Genomic DNA, 17,450 nt, shown 5'->3' with positions numbered 1-17,450 from the left:
GCCATTGGCTGTGTATTTAACCATTGGCATATGTTAACTTTGTAATACATGAGTCTGGTCCGCTTCCATAACTCCGATGTTCTGTTTGGGAAAATGCAAACCGTGTTTTTTGGTTTACATTTCCATGGGCTTGCGCTATGCCTGCACCACTTTGTGAATCGCTTTATGCCTTCATTAGCATGGTGCGACACTGCGCATGGGGTGATTTGCATACCTATGTCGAGGGCTGTGTAGATCTGGCATACGCCGGTAGTGCACGTGGAGTTGGTTCATACCTGAATCACTTGGCGGACATATTTGGCGTTATCCCACATACACTACGCCTGCACCTGGCGCAGGCTTCATGAATCCGGGGGTTTGTCTTTTGCTCATTTCAAGAAGTATGTGGTCACTTCTGTATAGCTGTTTATGCAGGAATAATAATTTTAGCAAAAATCCTCTAAAATATGTAAATAATTACATTTTATTATCAAATAAAGCAAACACATTGCAGTATATAAATAGAAATATATATATTCTTTATTTCTGATCAGGTGGAATGCATTCCATCTTGTAAAGAAATATTTTTTTTTCAGTGCATATATGTTACAAGCAAACACAATACATACATTCCTGTATAAACCAAGCCATATATAATGACAAAACTGTATATGCACTGTTGTGAGCCCTGGAGGTACCGGGTATCCAACCCTGTAATGGAAGTCACATGCAATAGTCAAGTTACAAATGGATAAGAATTGCATAAAGTGCATGCAATCATTCTTTGCATGGTTTACAGAAACTACATGGATTTTTTAAAGGCTGTCAACAAAGTGTGATAAAACTAGCATGCCACCTTTACTGCATGATGAAATTATCCAGCAAGACACTTTTTGGAAGGATAGCTTTGTGGGGTGTCAGTAGTAGGAGAAGACCTCAACATGCTGCAGGCCTGAAAAATTATCCTAAAGCAAATTTCATACTAATAATGTTTTAATGCCTGTGAAAGAGGTGGATGACGAGCAAAGTGTGTGTGTGTCTGTCTGTCTCAGGGATGCATATTCCACTGATTGTTGCTCTGTTGAAGATCAGGTAACATAATAGGATGAGTCAACCTCCTAATAGAAGAAGAATGGCCTTGTACATAGATGAGAGAATCCTTGTTTTGTACCCATTATATTCCCCGAGGCATTTAAGATACATGAGTGGGATGTTGGATACATACAAAAATAAAAAGCTGTACCCCTCATGACAAAGCTGTGTCTCTGCAATGGCTATGATAAAGCCAGGTTGCTGAGGGCAAATGAATAGGTCAGTAGGACAGTAGGGATGGTTTGGATCAAATGAATAGGTCAGTAGGACAGTAGGGATGGTTTGGATCAAATGAATAGGTCAGTAGGACAGTAGGGATGGTTTGGATCAAATGAATAGGTCAGTAGGACAGTAGGGATGGTTTGGATCAAATGAATAGGCCAGTAGGACAGTAGGGATGGTTTGGATCAAATGAATAGGTCAGTAGGACAGTAGGGATGGTTTGGATCAAATGAATAGGTCAGTAGGACAGTAGGGATGGTTTGGATCAAATGAATAGGTCAGTAGGACAGTAGGGATGGTTTGGATCAAATGAATAGGTCAGTAGGACAGTAGGGATGGTTTGGATCAAATGAATAGGTGAGTAGGGCTGTAGGATGAGTGGGATCATTGGAGAATGAGGTCACAAAATCAAAACAAAAAATTAAGACAAAACATAACTCACCAAAAAGAACCTGTACAAAATGGAAAATCTAAAGCTTTTTAAAGTAGGTTTGTAAAGGTTAAAAATTGCAAAATGTAAACTAAGAAGTTAAAGTCTGTGTTGCCCTGTTCATATCTTTGATTTATGTAACTGCATAGTTAAATTTTAGAGGGTCTATGCAGATGAAATTAATGTGGAATTAAGCAATTTTAATAGTGTTTGTTTCTGTTTTAAAAGAACCTGAAAATTGTGTAAGGCACTACAAAGTAGCATTTTGTCTTCACTCACAGGTTTTGTGAGGCATTACTTCTTGCAATATATTATCATGAACAGCATATCAAATCCTACTGCCTATTACTGTGAATGAAAACTTTCTGATCATAGATCAGCAATGCAATTGTATTACATAGAATAAGACACAATTCCATTCTTTTGACGATTGATATTATATACTTAATGATTTCTGGCTGCATTTTATTATGAGCCATTTAATATATATAAGATACTATACATGGTTTTTGACAAGTTATACTATATACATGTAAAGAAAGAACATGTTAATTTAACATATAAAAAACAAAAAAGTTACTAGATATCCCAGTCTTATGAAGTGAAAAGGTACTTTTTAAAGGTTTTTAATACTCCAATATAAAAGAAATATAAGTAGAAATACTGAATGGTTAAGGACATTGCAACTAGGTTTTATTTTGTCAGCTGCTGATTTCCATGAAGGTACAAACAGCCAGTAATGTGAGTGACCACAAACTATCTTTAATTTTCATGCAAACATTGTTACAAAACACTGTGGATGTTGTACCACGCGTTTAGTCACACTGCTAGCCTTCCACACTAGACAGTTAATATACAGCTGTCTGATTATAAATAACACTGTGGATGTTGTACCACGTGTTTAGTCACACTGCTAGCCTTCCACACTAGACAGTTAATATACAGCTGTCTGATTATAAATAGCACTGTGGATGTTGTACCACGTGTTTAGTCACACTGCTAGCCTTCCACACTAGACAGTTAATATACAGCTGTCTGATTATAAATAGCACTGTGGATGTTGTACCACGTGTTTAGTCACATTGCTAGCCTTCCACACTAGACAGTTAATATACAGCTGTCTGATTATAATTAGGTTGACTACGGTAAAGGAAAAAAATATTGTGGCGCAGCAAAAGTCTCACCTCTTTCACATAAAACTACTGCTTCCATATAGCGTGGGGTAACAGATAACCTCAGGATGTACTGATGCCCTCCCACAGCTTTCTGGAAGACTGCTGTCAATACTTTGTTTAATACAACAGTGGACTTTTTCAAATGATGTAGATTTCTAATGACATAGCCATAAAGCAAGGCACCATAGATAATGTATTCTGAACTACAGTAAGGTAGTCGAGACGTGAAGTAGATGTTGACAAATACTCCATCCCAGATTATATTTTGAATGCAGCATTTATGATTCCTTAAAGTATACTGCGTAGATGCAGAATACGTCAAGTTTTAGAACTAAAGCCTATATACCCTGGAATGTCCCATAGTAATCCCTATCAGGAAGTTGTAACAAATTTGAATTCATCAACAATGAATACTTGTTTAGGGATAACAGGGTGTGTGCACAGGCCATACATAACATGTCTGAATTAGACACTGGTCCTGTATGTTGGGGGAATGGACATGTATTCCACTGTTACAATGGATAGAATTCCATTCTATTCTTATAAGAAATATTCATTTTTTGATGAATTTAGATCTTCAGTAAATGGCCACAGCTACCTAAATAGCACAGTAGCACAAATAATTGTGTAACACTGTACAGCAAATCAGAATGATTAGCATGTTTGTTATAGATCTTAAAATAATCCATATTGCTACCATATTCTCTGCATCTCTTCTGTTTTATTAGGCTGAAGTTTTCATGTTTAAAATGTATAACTTTCCATGATAAACTGAATACCAGTAAAAACTGGTAATGGATTTAATGCACCAACTGCCTCCTGTGACTGCTTTCACTAAGTGTAATTTACATGGCAAAAAGTTGCTTGCAGTAAACATATCTGTTACATAAAAGGTGCTTTGGAATTTTGGGGGTACATTTTTAGGAGTAATGAATAGGCATGCTCCACTGTTTAGATGCGGGGTGCTACCTCAGCTTTAGAAATATCTTGCCATAAAAATCCATTAACATTCTGAAATAACAACAAAATCAGTTCAACATGATAAACATTAGCAAGCAAGCTTCTAGGATGTGAACTAATAATTGCTCTCTCCACTCTAATTAAATGCATCATTAAAAGCAAACAGTTGCATGTATGGTAGGAAAATCAAGATATTTTGAACAATAGGACACAATTTTCACAAAATAATTTAGTAAAAAGATTACTAGATGAAGTGGGTTACTTTTGAAGGGTAATGTACTGTCTTGGAGTGCATTGTTTTTGAATGTTTGAGAATTCTCCTATTAATATCAGACTGGAAATATAATGTGATTCACAAAATATGTGACTTTTTTTAAATATATGTATTTTGGTGTTTTATTTGTAGACAGAAATACAAGCTATATTACGAATTATGTAGGAAAGCTGGTGATTGCTCATTATATTTGCATTGTACTTTTCTGCATTTCAAACAGATGATTTCTAATACCCTTGAAGGACAGGCTTTCTGGAGCTTTGAGGGATCCATTCAGTAATCATGGCATAATTTCTATTGTCCATGGTCTTCATGTTGCTTTTTTGAAATGTAACTGTGAAAAATGAAATTTCATACCCTTGTCTTGCAGTTAATTCAGAGGATAGCAGTTACTGAGCTCTCTATGGTATGCAGGGTTGATATCATCAACCTTTTGCCTACTGTGTGAAGTTGAAAAAGTCACTTAACCAGGCAATGCTTTGAGGCACTTGGGAAACTGGGCTAGAGTCCTCGGTGGTCTTCTGAATTGCATGCTTAGTAAGTATGTATGAACCTATGAACCTCTGATTTCCAAGATGCATTTTATGACAGGCCAAACCCTAGGTCACATAATGTATTAATACACAATAGTAAAGGTAGTACTGACCATGATGCTGGTAATAATGGGGTCAGTAGGCTCCACTGTGAAGGATAATGACCTCAATAACGGCCGTCTGAAACAAGGGGAATTTTATGTACCCAGACATGCTGCAAATGCTAAACATGTACATGAGGAGGTTGTTAAACAATGGCTATTAGTAGTACGCAAAGAAAAGCAAAACAATGTATTAATTCTCAGGGTGCACGTTTGGGTTCTCCGCCTGGTGCTCTAATGTAAACTTCAGCTCCTCATTGGAATTTGCATGAAATGGCAAGCACCTGGCCTTCTAGCAGTACAGTCCTAGTGCATCTGTGCACACACCCATCCTACCTAACTCTAAAACTCTATCGCACTCCCTAACCCTAATCCCAAACCTCTGTCGCCATAATGATATCCCTAAAACTCCCACTTACATCCTGAGCATAATCCCAAACCCCTTGCCTACATCTAAAAGCAACTGCCTAACCTAATCCTGAACCATGCTGCCTAACCTTACCCTAAATATCCCAGCTGCCCTCGACTCGGTAGGTAAAACCCCCCATTCTCTCTCACTCACCCTTCAGCCATTGTAATCACCTTACTCAAACTAACGTGTGTTTGAATGGCATCCCACGTGAACTGCTTGGGAAACAAGTGTTTGGCTGTGATCTGTCAACAGCCAGGACTCGACTAAATGAAGAAGACCCCATAGCTCTATGCATATTTTTTACTGTCTACTAAAGACAACATGCTCTTTACTGCATGCATTGTTTAAAGTTAAAGTTTTAAGATGACTAGCAAGCTTTGGTTAGCAGACCTAAGTTTGGGTAAAATTATTTCACTATTCACGAGTTGGCAAATCTAGCAATCGGTTTATATGGTGAAATGCCAGTTTAATAAAGTCAAATATGTTTGCAAAACTAAGCAAGGACTGTGTGAACAAGTATTTGAGCATAGATATGCCATCATTAAGGGTAACATTTTTTTTTAAATAATCTCCTATTAGGTGAATGTAAACATTAGCCCATACATTTTAAATTACTGTAGTAAAATGGAAATCCATGAGAAACTGTAATAGAAGGAAACATGTTTAACAAGGGACATCTTAGAGGAGACTGATCTAAGGGAAGCTGCTGGATTTCAAGCTAGTGACAGCATACTCTGTAGTACTTTTACCACATAGCTAAGCCATGTAAGAATATATGGTTTTAATAAAGGTATCAATTTCCTATATAAAACTTCACTAGTCCAGTCATGTAAGTTAGACAAAATAAAGCCACGTGCTGCACAAATAAATGCAAATAATGACTGTAACATTGCTGTTATATCCAGTTATGTATTCAGTTTGTAAGTGCAAGTTGAGGTAACCAACACTTAAGAAGTAAATACTTTGGAGAAGTTGGATTATTTTAAACATAGCCCATCATATATTATCTTTAGAATTTTAATTCAGAATTCAAAGTGCTTAAAAAATGTAGTGTTCATAGCCTGATGAATGTGCTCATACAGCTGGTCAGTTTAATTGCAGTTAATTCACATTTTGTATTGAGTGGAAACCATACAATCCTGTCAGAATACAAGGAGTTAGAAAGGCCACGTTTCCTCTTAGTGGAAGGGTATTTGTTTATGCTAATGGCAAACATTGCTCCCAAATGAGCACAGATCACCAGCAGTTACAAATGAAGACTCAAGCTTCCAATAAACTGGTCTCCTTTTCTGTCAGTATAGCTGTCACTGAATAAGTCTTGTGTAGAGAGCAGCCAATATAACGACAGAGAAAAAAGCAAAAAACCTGTAGTGTAAATATCATGATGCCGACACATGATTACTGGGAAAAGATTATTCTATAAAAAACACTTGCAGTGATTGGGTCTTTCTTAATTCTCAAAATGCAAAAAAGAAGCAGGCAAGTATCTGGAAAAATATGGTTAAGTTCACATGATTATGTAATTATTATAAACTTCAGAACATTAAAACTGAGCAGGAATACCAACTTACCAGTATCGGTACATTTCTGTCTAGGTAAAGACAACTACAGTATCGTGTTTCCATTATAGATACAATGTTGCAAAAGGGACTTGAACATTATCACTGGAAACTTCCTTCATCACTATGAAAATCGGACCGCTGTTGATGCTTTCTACATTATACAAGTTGTAGCATATGAGAAGGTTAGGAACGTTTATATGTAACATCATAATAAATGATTTTACTGTCAACTACTGTTATCATGAGAATCGTAAGGAAAAAAAAGACCTACTTTGTTAGTTGTAGACCAATAGTAAGAAATTATGTAAGAGAAGGCAGAAGTCCTGATTATCAGTCTATCAGCACTTTTATAAGAATGAAGGGAAAGGAAAGAGGGTAAAGTGACATAATAAAATTGTCTGGTAACATTTAGGGATACCAGTTGTATTGTTAAACATTTACATCCTCGTAAGCAGTGTTCAAATGCATTGCTTTCTGCTTGCCTTAAACATGGAATGTAGCTGCAAGTCCTAAATTCTTTTCAGAACATATACATTCACATCATTTGGCCCTTTGTTTTAAAGATACCTGAGGTTTATTTTTTATTTATAAATATATCATTATTAACTCATTAACTCTTATAACTCTTAGAATGAAAAATACTACATTAGTAATTGTATTAGCAATATATTTTAAATACAAAATATATTTTGCTAACTAACAAGCTACTATATGTTTTATCTGCACAAATTGTAAGACCTTGCTTACTTGTCCTACTATAGTTAACTGGTCAGGATGAATTGTATAATAAAGTAGTGTGTTTTTTTTTTTTTTTTTTTTTTTACTGCTGCAGTTTGTACTGTATTATGCAATCTGACACAGAGCATCATTCAGTTTAACAACAGATTATAACTGAACAGTGCATGTCTTATTCCAAAGCTAACACAATCAGGGGTTGCCAATATCTTTTTCCTGTTTTATGTCTTCAAGGTGCACTATTTTGTAAAGTATGGAGAAGTTTCTCAAATAACATGTTAAGAAACTGAGCTACTTCAGTAAGAAGAAAAGAAATCCCATTAATTATGGGAATACATTTTATACTTCAGAGATCCATTTTCCCACAACGGTCAGGAATGGTTTGGTCCTCTCTTCTGAATATATTGCTCTCTGTGGATGTTGATTGCTTTCTGAATTCTAATAAGAATAGTGGTAGTTACTACAGCAGCCAGTTACCAACTTGCCAAATACTGTCACTTTCATTTACGATTGTAACAGCAAAGTTGTAACAACATGAATCAAGTATATTGGTTTTACCATGTCACAGACAATCTCCTTTTATCACCTTTATAGATGAAGAGGAACAGCCATATGCCCCTGTTAACCAAGAAACAGGCCTGTACGGCAACATGCAAGAACAGTTGTACTTGATTACTTTTGGTAGTGGGTGACTGGATAAATTCATACTATAGATGAAAAACAGTCAGTACAGTATATAACACATAAATAAATAATATTTTACCCCTACCAAGGTATGATATGACCTTCAAAGCAACATTGTCTCTTTTTTTGTATCGGCAGATTTGGGTTATGTCATACAGTGGATATCGGGTTAATAAAAAACAGTTCCTGCAGTTAAATGTGTCTCTGTTAAACTGGTGGTGTGGAATAGCGGACAACACAGTTGTAATCTGGAGGGGGACTGTGGCATTCTAGACTTTTATCCAGTGGTAGAAGGAATGAGTTTTCCTTATGGAATGTCAGTGATTCCTCTGCATTGCTCTGAGATGCTTGGTACTTCACAATCTCTCGTTCAGCTTCCAGCAGGACGGATTCCTTACTTTTGTTGACTGCCTTTTTTCTGTGCATGAAAAAAATGAACACACAAAACAAATGTAATTAATTCATATTAGTGAAATGCTTTCACCAGTAGAGTGTTCATCTAAATTAAAATAATGATCCATGCTGCTAAGAAAAATCATCACTCATTTTTCTTGGCCTTTCTACACAAAAGGAGTAATAAGAATGAATGAAGATATAATCTCAAAAGAGGCACAAGTACCATGTGAGATCAGCACCTTTTGTCAAGGAATAACAATAAAAATGCTTTCAAAATAAACCAGTGGAAAAATGTATCTGTACAGAGAATGATTATTCAGCACTTCATCTTCCTGATTGTACTGTTTTGTCAATTCTGACAGATCTCAGAAATGTGATTAATTTATTTCATCGTAACTTAAATACAGTGCTTACATGTTATGGCTACAGACATACTTAACTTGCAATACAGAATCCATTTACAGTTTTGAAGGGGCCTTATAAGAAAATCACATTCTTTTTTTCAGAATGAACTCATAGATTGCACACAGTTGAAATCTGGCACTTTTTATTGATACATAATAAGATGCATACCTCCTTGTATATGACTTGTAAAAAATATATTATTGCTTTCACTTCCTTGAAGTTATATAATTTTGTCTTGAGCTGAAGATTACATAACAAATGAGAATAAGAGCTGTACACTACATATGTGGCTGTCATTACCAAAGTCACATTCTTTCTGACATATTAAAACCAGTACTATAACATATTTCTAAGGGCTAGCTAAACATCATCATAGGGGAATCCGGGAAAGAATGTATTTCAGTCTAAAGCCATTTTTAAATAAGATGCTCTGATTCCCAGACCCTTTTTGCAATATATCAAATCTTAAGTTACTGTAAATTACCATATATACTCACGTATTCACAAACACTTCCCAGTGCCAAAAAAGAAAGTTAAGAAAAAAAGAATCTCTGGAATGTTTTTCATGAAAGGAATGTCTGGAAAACAATTGCCATACATGGATTTGCCACAACACTAGATCATGGGAAACTTTTATCAGGTCAAGCAACATAAACTGCATAAATATCAAACATTGAAAACCCACAGAGATGTTTTCCAAGCACCCAAAAGTGAGATGCCTTCACTGTCTGATCTCTGTGGTCACATACTCCATAGCAGGATATGTGGTTTCTCCTCTCACCTCAAATTCATTTTTGGAAGAGGCAATTTTCTTCCATCCTTTGGGAAAAGCAAAAAAAATGAATGATGAAGTATATAAGGTAATGTAAGTTTCCTTGGAATACAAGGAAATAGTACCAGGAAGAACAATGAAAAGGCTGCACAAGGAAAATAAATGGCTTGAATAAAGACTTTATCAATAATGACATCTAAAATTACATGGGAAGGTACCACATCAGTACATTATACTATTTCATTAAATTATATAACTGCAAAAAGAAAAATCCATGATATCCTAGGGTTATACAGGTATTGTACTCTACTAGGGTCACTTGTTTGTGTTTCAATAAAGGATATTCCATTTTTAAATGAACTGTGGACTATCTACTATTTTATTATTTTTAGTACATATTTTAAAGATCAAATTTTATTAATGAACTAGGTACATATCATATTTCAAGGTGTGAACTTCACACCATCCACACTGTGGAGTTTTTTGCTTGTTTTTTTAAATTATGTAACTGCTTTCATTGTTGATATTTAATGCACCTGGTCTAGCCTAAAAAATAAGTTATCATTGTGGTACTAGCACCCCATCCTGACAGAACAGAGATTAAGGCACAGGATTACCAACTGGTAGACCTGGGTTGAAAACCTAGTTGAAGCACAACTGGGCAGCAGTATCTGGGCAGAAATAAAGCTTGGCAATCTACTTCCATAATATATGCCACAAAAACCCTATTGGGTCTACCCATAGAGCTGCCATGAGTAGATTTTGACTCTGGGGCAATTACTTAGTGGTAGTAGCAGATATTCTAGGGGGTAGTATGACAGAAAGAGTTAAAAAATGGGTCCTTTCAGCTATGTAAGACCTAATTATAATTCCATAAAGCCTTTGCTTCAGTCCTATGTTGAAGACTGTTACACAAAATGAAATTGTTTTGGGCTGGCCTGTAAAAGCAATGAGGTATGGCTGAATAGTGGAACAGACTTCGTGTGGTGGGTGGTAGTTTTGCAAGGAAGAGAAGAGAGGTTAATAATGGAACAACACTGCTATCAGTTCCGGATCCAATACTTTTCCAGTGCATCCAAAGCAGACATAGCAGACTGAGAATAAAATCAAACAAAGCATATGTGCAGATAATGCTAAGACTGTTGCTCCAGTTTAGGATGAGTCTTGTAATTCTCTAGGTTTAATGTTTTACTATACACACTGAATTTTTAACTCTGCTGTTCTGTTACTTATTGTCTGGGCTGAACCTGTAATTAGTCAAGTTTGATCAGTGTTCGACCTTGGTAAACAAAATAAAAGTCATGTAAAGGCAATCCAAATGGGCTGAAATATTGTAGATAGTCTATAAATTTAATGCAAACTTATAGACTTATTATAATAAGTGTAATTTATGAGGAGTGAAGATCCTATTCAGCAAAAATAAGGTTAACATTCTATGATTTGGTTATAATAATAGCAGTATAAAATATCGAAAAAGAGTGTAAATGTTAACATAAGAGCATGAAAAATATTTGGTAACTGAGCTCAACTAGAAATAATCATCAAAAACAGTATGACATAGCCACTCAAGGTACAAATAATATAGCTGGTGCATTTTCAGAGGACAGGATTTAAGATAATTAGATGTGATACAATTACTTTACCAGCCATCAGTCAGGAGTAATCAGGAATACTGTTTTCATTGCTGAAGAGCTTACAAGTAGATAGATATCAAGCTAGGTGTGGAGACACAAAGAAGGCAACTAGAAGAATGCAAGGAAGAGCTACATCTTTTTTCACTTGAGACAAGAACAAATAAATGTTGTAGGACAAAAAACACACAACATTTTAACCTGCAGTTGTGATGGGATATCACTTAACAGGAAAAATAGATTACAACTAATACATTTGTTCGTCTATTTACATAAGTAATTATTTACAAGGAGGGCTGTAGAAGTGTGGAATCTTTTATGGGATAGGGTGGTGGACAGTAAATTCAGTGAAATATACAGATAGTTATGGAATAGGTGGTGACAAGAAAATAGATAGACATGCATTGATTCAAACAGGTTACATAAGGGATTTGCCTTGTGACTATAACACAAGAAATTTGACAAGCCTTTTTCTTTCCACTCATCTTACTGGGTTCTCTGATTACACCTTCATTAAGTAAATCTACCCAAATTAGGCACTGATGTTTTAAAATGGCACAGATGTATTCATGTGAATTGTATCACAATATAAGAAGTTTTAGGTTAAAGAAGTTTTTAAGTAAGAAAATTCATACCATCTTTGAAGTATAAACAGAGCCATAAGAATTTAGTTAATTGGGTCCACTAGGATCTTTTATTCATTGGTTCTTTTCATCAAACCACAAAACAATACATTTCCAACTGTTCATCCACATTTAACAATATGCCCCAATTATTTTTAATTCTGTACCTCTCTCTTCTCTCATTCCAAGCCACTTTAATTTGTTTGTCTCTATGCATACTGCTACATCCTAACTGCACTAAAACCAATGTGATCAAAGGACAGATAGTTAGATGCATGAGGCTATATAATGATGACGATAGTTTGTCCCAGGTACTTACCCTGTTAAAACATGAATTTATTGAAAGGGGATATAAAGCCAGAGATATAGACAAACAAATTAAAGTGGCTTGGAATGAGAGAAGAGAGAGGTACAAGCCCTATTATGATAGGACGAGAACCAACCAGGATAACCAAAGTAAATATGCCACCAGTACCACAGTAACCAGGAATCCAGAGAATGATGTATTACGTTTTCCATTAACATTTGCAAGTAATATCAGTACAGTCTATGATATAATTAAAAATAATTGGGGCATATTGTTAAATGTGGATGAACTAGAAGGTGTTATAGGGGCTACACCATTGTTTACCTTCAAAAACAACATGTCATTAAAAAGACACTTGTGCTATAAGAAGTTACATGGAGACCACTATGCAAGGTCTGATAGGCTAGGTACCTTTCCATGTAGAAGGTGTACAGCCTGCCCCTTCATATTTGGAGGGGGGCAGTATACACACCGGACTAGAAAGTTCAGCATTGATACACGCTTTTATACAGATTGTTATAGTAAGAATGTTGTATACTTTGGTTTCTGTACAAAATGCCCAGCCTACTATGTAGGCAAAACTAATCGGCAACTCAAAGATAGAGTCCTAGAATATGTAAGGGACATTAAAAATAAAAAAAGAGACAAGTGCGTTAGCCATGCATGTTATAAAGGAGGGAGCCACACACACCAAGTTTCTAGTGTTACATATCATACAAGATAAGGAAAGAGGTGGGAACATGAACAACAAGACCGAAGCCTCAGAACAAGAATGGATAATTAGGCTTCAGGCTGACAGATCACCTGGACTAAATAGTAAGGTTTCACTGAAACCTTTTCTTAGCAACAGGGCTTTGAAACATTGATTATTATGTTTGGTCACATCTTCTAATATTTGTACATATATTTTACAGTTTTACCACTATCTAATTTTATAGAGCATGTTTTTACAGTTTTTTACATATATTTTTAGTTCACTATTTATATGATTGATTGTTTATATAGTGTTTGTATAGTGTATGCCTTTAACTTTTATTTATTCAATCAAGATGCTGTTAACTGATTGGATATGACCTAGATGTATCATTATTTAAACAAGAGCAGCAGTTACTGTAGTATGTCTGAGGAAGCAGAGAGGACTCTGTGGAAAGCGTTCACATGTTTTATATTTTTACTATTTTGTATTAAAGTGTTGTTTTGCCGTGTGTATTCCAACGAGTTGTTGGCTTTTTTGGAATATTATACTTTTATCATTGGTTACTTTATCCAGATTCAGGGGATCTGTGTTTGAAAGTAACAGAGAAACCTGAAACAGACATACACCCATATAGTGCTTTGGAGAATCACAGAATATCATTGAGTTTGGCAGTTCCTTAACAGGCTAAAAGATTCAGATGGCCCTGATTTTTCAGGGTTTTAGTTCTATAAGTGTGAACAGTTGAACATCCCTTAAATCAATGGTATGTGTGAGTGATTATAGAAAGCTTTGATTATCACAGCAGTTTGATAACTGGGACTTGTCAGAAGCATTAGGCAGCCTTAAAAAAGGGATGGACTAAAATTACCTTGGGGAGTGGTGGGTGCTCATCATAGAGCTCTGGAATCCTGTTGAGTACTTGCCAGTGTATATTCTTATACACTGCAGCAAGGTGGTAAACCGTTATAAAAGTGACTAAATGAGGCTAGTCGCTATGAGATTAGTAACTTTAAGAATGTCTGTTTTCTTAAATACAGAATAATGCTAACCATGCAGATAAATAATGTCCAGATGGCTGAACATGTAATTACAAGAGAAATTATAAGAAACTGCTTCCACTATGAATTATCTAGTTACATTTGGGTGAGGCTACAACCAGTCATACCTTCATCTAGATGTAAACCCCTTTAGGGTTGCACACCCATTGAGAGAAGTGAAAACTGCAAACAGCTGGGACTCAGTGCAGGTGCTACAACTAAAACATTGCTGGCAGTGATTTCCTATGAAAACATGCCATCAGCAAGGTAAAATTCATGCATTGTGAAAGATAAGTTTCATTCTCTTCCACTTTACACCTACCTCCTACTTGGAAAACCATAAAGGGGCTGTTGCCTTAGACAAAGGGCAACTAATATTAATGCAGGTGAGACTGGTATGTAAAAATTATATTAGCAAATGCTTGAAATTACGAACGCTATATAATCGACCCAAACACTATGAAAATGCAAAATGTCGAATACAACCATAAGCAATTTTTTTTCCCAGGGAAAAAAATTGCTGCTCCATAAAAAACAAAAATGGTGGGCTTCGCCCCAGACCCCCATTGATGTGGGGGACTGTGTCCCCCATACCACCCCTACTTAAATATACCAACTCCGAGACCGCACCACAAAGGAGAAAATGGCAAAGTCCCAAAAATGGCCCAGTGATTTTTTTCCCTAGGAAAAAAATTGCTATTCTGTCCTTTCATCATTTTACCATTTTGCGTAAACACTTTTGACAAAACAGCGTCCACAACTTTGTGATCGCTTAAATAATAGGAACCCCCTTCATTCAGCCTACAGGACCGATTGATTACAAGTCAATGAAAACAAAATATATAGATTTATTTTCGTAGCAAATCCATAAATGCACTAAAAGAATTTTCATGTGACTTCTCCTTTCAAACAGAGCCACTCAGTAAGTAAAGTATTTTTCTAGCCAGATCCCTAAATCTAGGATAATGCCATCTCTAGAGGCATACATTTCCACTTAGAGATCGAAGTGTATGTACATAGGGGAGATCAAAGCAATTCCCTCTCCTTAAAACTTGCCTCTCACAATATTTTTTTTTTTTAGGCCGTTTCAATTCTGACTTTTGCAGCAGCACCAAGGTGCCCTCTACTGAAGCATACTCCACATATTCCTGCTTTAATTTCTCTTATTGTACTGTATATCTTAATCTCCTCACTTTTAGGTTCCCTTCTTGAGTTCTCATTCTTTGTTTTATTTTGTTGCACCTTTCTAAATAATGTTGTTTACAATTTAGCAATGTAGCACTTTGAATTTCAGATAAGTAAAATGTACCACTGAATGGTAATTTTCACTGTTAACTTTGAGCATCTGGCATTTACTACCAGCACAGTGGTGCTGTGGTAGCATTGTCGCCACGCAGTAAGACGCTGTCCGGTTCGATTCTCAGTTAGAGCGTCTTCTGTGTGGAGACATGCGTGAATGGGCGTACCTTTGTTGAAGGTTGTGCATCAGGGCTGGTAACTCGGCACGTAAAACTCAACTACCAATCATTAGCGGACCAGAGTTTCACTCTGGCAACCCCTAACCAGGAAAAGCCGAAAAGACACAACAACAACAGTCTGCACCTTCTAATGCTATTGCATCTGCTGCTTATTTGGCTCTGTACAATATATTTTATTATGTCTCAGCAAACACACAGTGTGACAAAGTAATCCAGCCTAGTTAGGTTATTTGCTCAATTAACAAATTATTAATAATAATAGTAATAATAAAATGAAAGTACAACAGGAACTGCAGTAAAGCATTCTTCTATGAAAAAATGCATAATTATAATTTGTACACTTTCTAGACATTGCAATACTTCCTAGTGAAGATTCTGTTCCTTTTAATAACCCATTCTATATGCACATCAGATGCATCCATTCCAGACCCACAAAAATGCTTAGAATCTATCTTAATGTGTTAAAAGTCTATAACATTGCATTTATCTGGCACTCCACAGGCTCCTGGGCCCAAGGCCAGGCTTCAATGATACCTGTGTGTATTGTCCTTGTCTTGCTTGAACTTCAATAACCTAAAAATTAAAAACAGAGTAGCTGTGGAGTGAGAGTTAGCAGAACTGTGTTTACCCATTCTCTAGTACAGACAGTTACTGATGGGGCATGTCACTTTCACAGCAATAAAATGGGCTTCCTTACAAGATGTTTTATATTGCAATTCTTCAATGCTGAAAATGTCCTAGTTACAAGGGAAAGCAATATTAGCTGTAGCCTGACTCTAATGAAGCTGTCAGGAGGTCAAATAGCAGACATGCTTTAAAGCAGATGTAATGCTTTCAACAGTTGTGGTTTAAAATATCTTGTGCTGTTTTGTCCGGAGTAAACCAAGAATTGCTCTGTGGGTTTCTGACTCCTGTATCGCAAGATACTGACCCATGTAAGATTAAAGTAACAAACTTATTAGTGAGAGAGTATGTGAGATATTTCAGGCAGTAAATTACTGTGATGGAGCAGACAGTCATACTGTTAGTGAGAGAATGGTGACTGCTAAGGTGCTTTATCTCTTCATAAAGCCATGTTGCTGACTAATAAGCAGGCCAAATGACTGTTAAGTGTGTGGAAATCTGTGCAAAGATGGCCATCTCCAGTATTCTTGACAGTAGGGAGAAAAGGAAGAAAGGGTAACAAAAAGGCATATAAATGACGTACACAAAAGACATATAAATGATGTACGCAAAAGGCATAGATGTGAAAGTGGCAAAGGTATTGGGGAATGAGACTACCAGACCCTGTGTCCAAAGCTTGGCAACTACATTGACTGCCTATTCACTCCTAAAAATGGCAGGCCCTGAAAATGAAAGGATGTAGTCCTTGCAATAGCCCTCAAATAGAGAACCGGTACTAGCATAACTTAGGACATGGGGTATAGGGTGGATTCTTGAACAATTTTGCCAACAGATTGGCATTGCCAGCATGGGTGGTGATATTTTGCCATTATGCAGCATTTTAGGGTGGCTGGATAACTTATACTTACCTGCAAAGTTTATCTCACTTTAGAATACATCTAGTCTCCATAATTAATCTTGTTTGCTGTGCTTTAAAGCATCTGACACAACATTTTTATGTATGTTTCTTGCACTGTAAAATTCTCTACTAGTGTCATACTTTAGAAGTCATGATGTCATGATTTGCATATTGCTTGTGGTATTAAAGCCTTTTTTGTGGGGATTTAGCAGGGATGAATATGATATGTGATGGTAACTGGAGTTGTGTAGTTTTAGAACTTTTATATTTTGATTCTAAGAAATGAAAACATGTTTTATTGCGATGTCTAGCTTACAGTATTGGTCAGTGAGCATGGTTTGTGAGAACATGAAACAGCAAAGAGTCTGAAAGTGTTTTATTACATCAAAATAGTATAGTGTGCAATTACAATAAAGCCGGAGG

At 36.1% G+C, this 17,450-nt stretch overlaps 1 protein-coding gene across 3 annotated transcripts in view; it reads right to left on the bottom strand.

Moving 5' to 3' along the window:
• Positions 1-497: 497 nt before the first annotated feature.
• Positions 498-17,450, bottom strand: part of LOC122790141 (vascular endothelial growth factor receptor kdr-like) — a 674,216-nt gene continuing 657,263 nt past the window's right edge. For all 3 annotated transcript variants that reach the window (XM_044057728.1, XM_044057729.1, XM_044057730.1), the window contains exon 30: positions 498-8,577. In XM_044057728.1, the coding sequence (XP_043913663.1) occupies positions 8,367-8,577 (211 nt within the window). In that variant the 3' untranslated portion in view covers positions 498-8,366. The remainder of the gene's footprint in view (positions 8,578-17,450) is intronic.

The sequence above is a fragment of the Protopterus annectens genome, chromosome 15.part0, assembly GCF_019279795.1.
Source record: "Protopterus annectens isolate FY-2018-M chromosome 15.part0, PAN1.0, whole genome shotgun sequence".
NCBI lineage: Eukaryota > Metazoa > Chordata > Ceratodontiformes > Protopteridae > Protopterus > Protopterus annectens.
Note: the sequence above shows the minus strand (reverse complement) of the source record. Positions and strands in the feature narration are given on the sequence as shown.